Here is a 9909-nt window from a genome sequence, read left to right on the forward strand (position 1 = left end):
ATGAAACACGCTATAGCACTATCGAGAAGGAGCTACTAGCGATCGTCTGGGCTACGAAATATTTTAGACCCTATATTTATGGCGTTAGATTTACAATAAAAACAGACCATAGACCCTTGTTAATTTGGTTAAACTCTTTAAAAGAACCCAACTCCAAATTACAAAGATGGAGAATAAAATTAAATGAATTCAATTTCGATATAGAATACGTGAAGGGCAAAGATAATAAAGTTGCCGATTTTCTAAGTAGAATTAACTCTGAAAAAAATGAAATTAATATGTTGCAACGTAATGATGAGTTGGAAATTGAAACCGATATAGCTACAATTCATAGTGGCGTCGAAGATTTGGACGACCACATTCCGATTGTAGAAAATATCGTTAATAAATATTTAAAACAGATTCACCTTGTAAAAAATAAAACCAGCGAAATAATAGTGAAATATAATAAATATTATAAAATTTTTATATCTGAACAAGATTTATGCAATGTAAATTACTTAAACGATATTTTGAGGAAAACAATAAAAGAAGGTATAACTGCAATTTACTCCGAATTAGATTATAGTAAATTTAATATTTTACAGAAAAAATTAATTGAATTGTTTAGTAATAATAGAAAAATTAAATTAATTAAATGTACTAAATTAGCTCAAGATGTAGAAAATGAGGATGATCTCATTAATATTATAAAGGATTTTCACGAAAAAACTAATCATCGTGGAATATTAGAAAATTTTAATGAAGTCAAAGATCGTTATTTCTATCCAAAATTAAAAGATTTTTTTTATAAGTTCGTAAATAATTGCGGTGTTTGTAATTTAGCTAAATACGATAGAAAACCTATCAAATATAATTTTAATATAATCGAAACACCTCCTGAGTCAAAACAATTAGTTCATGTCGATACTTATTATTTAAAAAAAGAAGTATTTCTGACCACAATTGATAAGTTCACGAAACATTTGTATATTGCTAAATTAAATGATAGAAATAATGTAACATTAGTTCAGGCCCTAAGACAAAGAAATTCATTATTTGGTAAGCCTTTAAAATATATTTTTGACAATGAGTTTGATAATTTAAACATTAAAGATTTTTGTAGACTTGAAAATATTGAAGTTCACTTCACTTCGCCTAGAAGTCATACAGGAAATTCAGATGTATAAAGGGCTCAAGGAACTATTATTGAACATATTAGAATATTATCTTTAACGGAACCAAATTTAGATACAGAAACTAAAATTCTAAAAGCTGTAGAAGCTTATAATAATTCTATTCATTCGGTAACTAAAATTAAACCAATAGATTTTATTAATAATAGAATTTCAAATCTTCAAGAAATTAAAGATAGGTTACATCAAAATAAAGAAAAAATTATTACAAAATTAAATAAAGATAGAATACAATTCGAAATTCCAAATGAATCGGAAATATTAATAAAAAACCAGGCTATAGTTCGTCATAAAGAACACCCTCGCTACAAGAAAATTAAAGTGAAAAAATACACAAATAAAATCACTGATATTAACAATAAAAACTTAGACCCTACCAGAATTAAAAGAAAGTATAAATTCTTTTCAGGTAATCCATCAAATTAAAGTCATCTTTAGAATACTTTTCCAACTTACTATAATCGCCTCCATGGTTTTACCCAGTAGTACTGCAATTATCACATTAGAAAAGCTCTGAACAAAACACTCATAATTTTAATAACAAATTATGGTGCCAATTCCCATAGTCACGTCACGGGGTTGTCACCGTGACAGTTAAAATTTGCTGTTCTTGTAGTCACGCTCGTGACAACCCTCACGAAAATCTAGTGACAGTCATCACGCAGTTTTTATTCGTGAGAGTTGTGTGTTTTTTTTAATTAAGGAAATTTTGTATTTTTTTTAGAAAAGAAAATGAGTAAAAATAAGAAGTAAGTAAAATTAAACAAAATTATTAATATAAATGAAACGATTATTAATCAATATTGACAAAAAAAAAATATTTTTACAGTATAAAAATTATAAACAGAAAACAATTTGAATGTTTGGTTGCATGTATGGCAGAAAACGTTTACTTGGCTAGAAATGTTATGCCAAATAAAGACGATTATAGGAAAATTTGGAAAAGTATTTCAGATAAGTTTAACAGCTTAGGACCACCCATAAAAACAATGTCGGAGTGGCAGAAGGTTTGAACAATTTTAGATCCTTTTGTGTTTATATTTTAATTTTTTTGATATTCTAGGTATGGACAGATATGAAATTAAAAGTAAGGAAAAAAATAGGTGTCAATAAAAAAGAATTGAAGGCAACCGGGGGTGGACTGAATAAATTATATGAATTCACTTCTTTAGAAGAAGAAATTGTAAGAATCTTGCAACTGGATAAAGTAGCAAATTCAGGTGGAGAAATTTTTGGTCTAGAAGAGGACGTACAACGAGATATCTCATCTGGAATGGTCACAGAAATAATTGACATTTCTAGCAGCAACAATGAGGGTTTATTTGAAATGTTGGAAGACCAAATGTTATAAAATGTAACAGCCAATGTCTTAACTGAAGTTGAAGATTATAACAACAAAAGCAATAAAAAGATTAATGATGATAAAAAAAAAAACACTTTTAACGAAAATTTAAAAAAAAAAACCATTCACAACATCAAAATTGAAAATTGCAAACAAAGAAGCTGTTGATGAAAGAATGGTTGTCATAAACAAACAAACGGACATTCTTAAATCAATATCTTCAAAAATGGATGAATGTGTACGTTAAAGAAAAAGAAATCCAACTAAAAGAAAAAGAAATCCAACTAAAAGAAAAAGAAATTCAACTAAAAGAAAAAGAAATTCAACTAAAAGAAAAGGATTTAAAATTAAAGGAACGTGAAGTAAGACTGAGGGAAGAGAAATTAGGACTGCAAGAAAATAAAAAATTTGAAAAACCTCATTTTGAAAACGGAATATTTAACCTAAAAGCAAAATTAGATTTTGAAAAAGGAATTTAAAACAATTTTTATTTTATAATTCTTTTTTGCATACATGTGTAAGTAAAATGAAGTACAAAATTTATTCGTTCGTTTTATTTTTTTTTTTTAGCTAACAAATAGAATTCATTATATGTCTTCTAACTTCAACCCCAATATTATTTAATGGTTCTTCCATTGGATGGTCTTCTAAAATCTCTGTTTCGACATTGGAGGAATTTTCGTTTTCATTGTTAACTATTTCCCGCTGAATCCTAATGTTGTGTAAAGCACAACAAACATTTACAATTTTTGAAACTTTTGCTGGACTGTAATGGAGCTCCCTAGCTCCAAGCAAGCATCTGAATGTGTGTTTGAGTACGCCAATTGTCCTTTCAACCACATTTCGAGCTCGAGAGTGCTTCAAATTGAATCTGCTCTGCTTGTCATCCATCACAGTACGAAATGGTGTGATTAGGTACGGTTTTAGGGGATAACCAATGTCGCCTACAAATTAAAGGCTTATATAAATTTAAGCAATATTACAATGGTAATAAATTTTACTTAAGATCCATGTATTCCTTTCGCCTTGCTGATATTTTGTTTCCAGTTTGCTGCAACTCCAAATAAATGAATCGTGGGATGAACCGGAGTAATTAGCATCCACATAAGATATTTGCATGTTGGAATCGCAAATCTAAAAGAAAACTTTTTTATTATGTTCCTTATAATAGATATTACAGTTACTTACTATCATAACATTTACACTATAAAATCCTTTACGATTATAGTATAAATGACATATGTCTTTTGGTGGAGAAATTATTTTGACATGAGTTCCGTCCTATAATACCTGGAAATCCTGTCCTTATGAAAAATTCCTTTTTTATTTCATCTTTTTCTTGCTCTGTAGTTGGAAACTTTATGTGGTTTTTACATATGGTTTTTTCGAAAATATGTTGGTTGTGATAAACCAACGTTAAAATCGTTTCCAGCACCTGTTTGGTAAGAACCTTCAGCAAGGAAACGTAATTTCATCCTCTTCGTCTTCTTCCTCGTCAGATGACCACCACAAATATATACAACTCATTTTAATTTTTGAATTTATAAACTTAAAAAAAAACGCTTTTGATTTTCAATATTTATTATTATTGGAAATGTCAAACAAATATGTGTTACCATCGTATAGCAAAATTTTGTCACGTCACTCTCCGTGACTATGGGAATAAAGCATTCTCCGTGACGTGACAACAAGGTGACAATCGTCACGAAAGTGACGTGACTATGAGAATCGGTGCCTATAATAACCAAATAAAAATTAACGACAACATTCAGAACAATCTTAATATTTTACAGAAAACTATAAACAAAAATCACATATTAATTGACAAATTTTTAAATGACGTTTCAATGGAAAATAAAAATATAACCAAACAATTGCAATACTTGCAGATACTTACCAATATTCACCTTTTAAACGACGAAATTGAGAAAATCCAAGAAAACGTGATCTTCTCCAAACCCCAAATAATAGGTAGATTAATCTTAACACCAGAGGAAATAAATCTTTATAATATCGACGTTTTTAAAATTCAGGAACTTAAGAGTTCCTTAGCAACAACAAATGATAATAAATTAGTATTTGTTTTGGCAATACCAGTTTTAAGCACCGAAAAGGTTATTAAATACAAAATATTTTGATTACCAAATACAAAATATTTTGATTACCTAACTTTGAACTAGTTGATATTCCAAGTTCTGATATTATATCTTTCAAAAATAAAACATATTATCTTACCCAGGAGATTTGCAATTGAAAAATAGCAATTAACTTCAAATTGTATTTCAAACCTTTTTATAATGTCATATGATAATTGTTCTAAAACTACTGAAAAAAGTTACAAGATAGAAGATGGTTACAATGGTTCGTATTGTAGCAACTTTTCCCTTCAACAAATGAAAATTCTGCTTTTAAATACAGTCTATGTATACCTATCACACTATAAAAATTATTTTCATTCATATACAAAACTATTTCTAGGATTGCATATATTTGGGATGAACGATTTATGCAGTCTTTGAAATAAAGCAAAAATTAATATAAAGAGGGGTTAACATAATGCTCGATTTTAAAGGTTAATTGTATGAGTTAAGAAAAATAATTATATTTTTTAATTTCATGGAATTTACCGTTAGCTTTTTGAGTTTATAAAAATTTGGAAAAGCTTGCGGTTTCGGAAATATAAGGTGTCAAAAATTCAGATTTTGCGAATTTCAAGAGGTGATAACTTGAGAGGGGGTAGAGATGGAAAAAAATGTTCTTCTAACGAAATGAACTATTTGTTAATGTCTAAAAGCCCCTAAAATTTTAAAGTTCTTGAGTATGGTGTCTAGAAGAAAAACGACATCAAAAATTTGGAAAAAAAGGACTTTAGATAACGGCAAATTTGAACGGCCATTTTGTTTTTCTAAAGTTTAACTATAGTATACTGCGCTAGGGAAAGCAAGCTACTGCCTTTCTGCGTTTGCAAAATTTCAAAAATGCTTATGGTTTCATTGCAACAAATATTTAAAAAAGGCCATTTTTAGGGTTTTGGGGGGGGGGTATAACTTCTAGAGGGGGGGAGATAGGTAAAAATTTTGTTCTACGGAAATAAGTTTCAAGTGAAGATCTATGCACGTATAATTTCAGCTTTCTATCTTCAAGGGTGTAGAAGTTTTGTAAACAAAAAAAGTGTCCACGGACGGACGGACAGAGTGAAACTAATAAGCACTTTTTTCAAAAAATTTTTTGGAAAAGTGCTAATAAATAAAGGTATGATTTTAATAATAAATGCTCAAAACCATACTTTAAAGAGCGATTTTAATGATATAACATATTTACTAAATAAAAATTATATAATTTACTTTAACAATTGTACTATTCAAATAAATAATATTAAACTTTCAAACAAAAATAAAGAGTTTAAGTATAATATCATTATTCCGAATTATACCACAATTAAAAATATTAAAAATACAATTAAATTAGAGCATTTAAATCTAAAGCAATTAGAAAATAATAAAGAAATTCATGAAATTAAAAATAAAAGAAATTTTAATGAAAATTTAACATATTTTAACACAATTTTTGTAATAATAATGCTTTTTATTTTAATCATTTTAAGTTATATGTTAATTAAAGCAAGAAAAGAAAAACCATTAAAGAATATACATAAATAAAAGTGATCCTCAATGTTTTGTCCAGAAGAACAAAAATCTTAAGGATGGGGAAGTTATATATCCGACCAATGAGATTTTATCTAGAATAATAGAACTAAACTCTATTAGTCCTAAAAGTAATAAAATATAAAATTTATTATACGATTCTTAAAATTTCAACTTAAACAATTTTATGACTTATTTAAATTCAAACATAAGAATCATAATTTCTGATTTCTTCTTTTTTATACCCTGCACTTCGTGAAGGGTATATTAACTTTGGTATGGAGTTTGTAACTACTTGAAGGAGTCATCTGCGGTATGGACATATATATATATTCTTGCTCAGCGTAAAATTCTGCGTCGATTTAGACATGTCCGTCTGTCCGTCCGTCCGTCCGTCCGTCCGTCCGATCGCACGATAACTCAAAAACGAATAATGCAATCGACACCAAACTTTCACAAGTTTTTTCTTTTGTGCCAAGGACGAGCCCTATTGTTATTGGACCAATTCGAACAACGGGTTCGGGTAGCTGCCATACAACTCAAAGAGTTTATTTTAAATATTTCAAAAACTAATGAAGCTATAAATATAAAACTTTGTATACATGTGTCCAATTATATTCTACACATGCTCTAAAAATTATAATGGGATAGCTGCACCGGTTTGGGTGGCTGCCATACAACTCCAACAGCAAATTTTTTATATTCGGCAAAATAATAAAGTCAGATTCATGAAACTTGGCAGTCATGTGTCCAATTAAAGGTCAAATATACTTCTGAAGTTTTAGAGGAATTGCTTTACAGGTTCGGGTACCTGCCATACAACTCCAGAAGCTAATTTTAAATATTTGGAAAAATAATAAAGTCAGATTCATGAAACTTGGCAGTTGGATGTCCGATCATAGATCAGATATATTTGTGAAGTTTTAGAGGAATTGCTTGACAGGTTCGGGTACCTGCCATACAACTCCAGAAGCTAATTTTAAATATTTGGAAAAATAATAAAGTCAGATTGATGAAACTTGGCAGTTGTGTGTCCAATTATAGGTCAGACATATTTCTAAAGTTTTAATGGGATTGCTTGACAGGTTCGAGTAGCTCCCATACAAGTCTTAAAGCTTATTCTTAATACTTGGAAAAATAATAAAGTCAGATCCATGAAACTTGGCAGTTGTGTGTCCGATTATAGATCATATATATTTGTGAAGTTTTAGTGGAATTGCTTGACAGGTTCGGGGCTTGCCAAACAACTCCAAAAGCATATTTTAAATATTTGGAAAAATAATAAAGTCAGATTCATGATACTTGGCAGTTGTGTGTCCGATTGTAGATCAGATATATTTGTGAAGTTTTGATGGAATTGTTTGACAGGTTCAGGTACTTGCCATACAACTCCAAAAGCTAATTTTAAATATTTGGAAAAATTATAAAGTCAGATTCATGAAACTTGGCAGTCGGATGTCCAATTATAGGTCAGACATATCCGTGAAGTTTCTATAGAATGACTTCACAGGTTCGAGTAATTGCTACACAATAACGAAAGGTGCAGGGTATTATTCAATCGGTTTATACCGACTGAAACGTTTTTACTTGTTATTATTCTTATTATTATTTCTTAAGTACTTGACCTATCCTAATTTTGAACAAACAATTAAAATATAAAAAACTAACATGACGCAAACATGAAATTATTTTTTTCGTTCATTAAAATTGAAGGATCATATTACAAAACGGCGAAATAAAAATTGGTTTCACAATTTCCTTTTCAAGTGCAACAAACAAAATTTATTGCATTTGAAAAGAAGAATATTACATAAATTATATTTTTTTTTCTTGTTTTAATAAATTAATGTTACTATGTAAGAAATTGAACAAAAATCGATTTGATTTTTGAATACTTTTATAATAAGATTTTAGAAAGTAGAAAGTTTAGTTTAAGTTTTGGTTTCATAGAGTTTAGTAATAAAAGATTAAATAAAAGAATAAAATAAATTCTTTTTATGTGTTTCTTTTTCTAATACTTAAAAAAGTAACATACAAAACTTGCACACACAGACCGACAGACCGACAGACCTACAAACCGACAGACCGACGGACCGACAGGTAGCTAAAAATAGTTTATTTACACTTCCCTACCATGGAGAAGTGCATAATTATAATAACAAAAAACATAATAATAATTATGATAATAATAAAAATACTAAGAATAATAATAATGATTATACTGAAAAAAATAATAATAATAACAATGACAATAATAATAATAATAATTCTCTTACACTTAATCATAAATCATTTCTCATTTAAGATATCTTATTTAGAATGTTAAAAAAAGTATAGTCAAAAATAGAATCTAACTTTAGTTTGTATAATTAAGTTCCCACTATACCTAATTGGGGGAGGGAATGAATTACTTTACATTGTTTATTATATTATTTTATAGTTATTGTTGTTAATAAATTAAAAAAAAAAATAATAAAAATAATAATAATAATAATAATAATAATAATAATAATATTAATAATAAAAATAATAGTAGAAATAATAATAATAATAATAATAATAATGAAAATAATAAAAATAATAAAATTAATAATAATAACATTTTTAATAATAATAATAATATTAACAATAATAATAATTATAATAATAAAAAAATAATAATAATAAGAATAATAATAATAATAACAATAATAATTATTATAATAATAAAAATAATAATAATAATAAAAAGAATATTAATAATGATTATACTGAAAATAATAATAATAATAGCAATAATCATAATAATAATATAAGTTATATCAATAATAATAATAATAATTATAAAAATAATTGTATTCACAATAATAATAATAGTAATAATAATAATAATTATCATAACAATAATAATCATAATAATATTAATCATAATAATAAAAATTTGGTGTAACTAGCAAATAACCGACCACAATGTGTATTGTTTAGTTAAGTGAAAGTATTACAGAAAATTATAAAAATGTATGTTAAATACTTCTTTCCAATTTTTAGGACATTTGTAAGCTAATAGTTAAAACACCTATAAAAATGTAAATTTGGCTCTTAGTAGGGTTTCGCTTATGCTCGCCAGTTAGTTTGGGTAACATCCAGATCTCAAATATGAAATTTCTAGAAATACGCAAAAATGGGTAGATCATGTGGAACATGTTATCAAGAAAATTTCACAATACGTTTTTATCCTTAGGCGACTTCGAAGATACTTCTTTGCTGACTTGTTGCTTTCAATTTTTTGTTCCTATATATTGTTGGATATAGTTTATTTAAATGCTTTTTGGAGTAGTGCATCATAAACTGTTTCAGCTAAATTAAATGTAGTTTATAAGAAAGCAATTAAAATCATATAGGGGCTTTAATAGATAAGTGTAGATAACTTATGTAAAGTGGAGCTCTATGTGCTAGCTTTCAGGTTGATAAATAACTCTATCAAACATAATTTTATTCTGAGTAGAAATTTTGAGATTCATGTTGGTCTTTTCAAAAAAGGAATAAAGAAATACATATATCATAGATGGTGGCTATTTTTTTTCTTTTAACTGAACGTCTGCAAAGTTTCACGATGCATCTTTATTATACTTTTACGTGGTGGGTCAATATTGGAACAATAATAGAACAGTGATATAATAATATGCGTTCTGTGCATATTTACCATTGTTAGCTTTAAAATGATTTTGAATTTGGAATAAAATAGTTCTTTTTTTCTTATCCAAATATA

At 27.5% G+C, this 9909-nt stretch overlaps 1 protein-coding gene and 1 pseudogene across 1 annotated transcript; one reads left to right on the plus strand and one right to left on the minus strand.

The window, feature by feature from the left end:
* The first annotated feature begins 842 nt into the window (after positions 1 to 842).
* LOC129614973 (uncharacterized) lies at positions 843 to 3074 on the plus strand. Its single transcript, XM_055529971.1, has 3 exons — positions 843 to 1924; positions 2005 to 2182; positions 2239 to 3074. Exons 1-3 carry the CDS (start codon positions 1908 to 1910, stop codon positions 2524 to 2526), a joined length of 483 nt encoding a protein of 160 aa, XP_055385946.1. The 5' UTR covers positions 843 to 1907; the 3' UTR covers positions 2527 to 3074.
* Positions 3075 to 3087: 13 nt separating this feature from the next.
* The window catches only part of LOC129614974 (putative nuclease HARBI1), a 10371-nt pseudogene continuing 3549 nt past the window's right edge, over positions 3088 to 9909 (minus strand).

Source organism: Condylostylus longicornis, unplaced genomic scaffold, assembly GCF_029603195.1.
Source record: "Condylostylus longicornis isolate FDR11 unplaced genomic scaffold, ASM2960319v2 ptg000133l, whole genome shotgun sequence".
Classification (NCBI taxonomy): Eukaryota; Metazoa; Arthropoda; class Insecta; order Diptera; family Dolichopodidae; genus Condylostylus; species Condylostylus longicornis.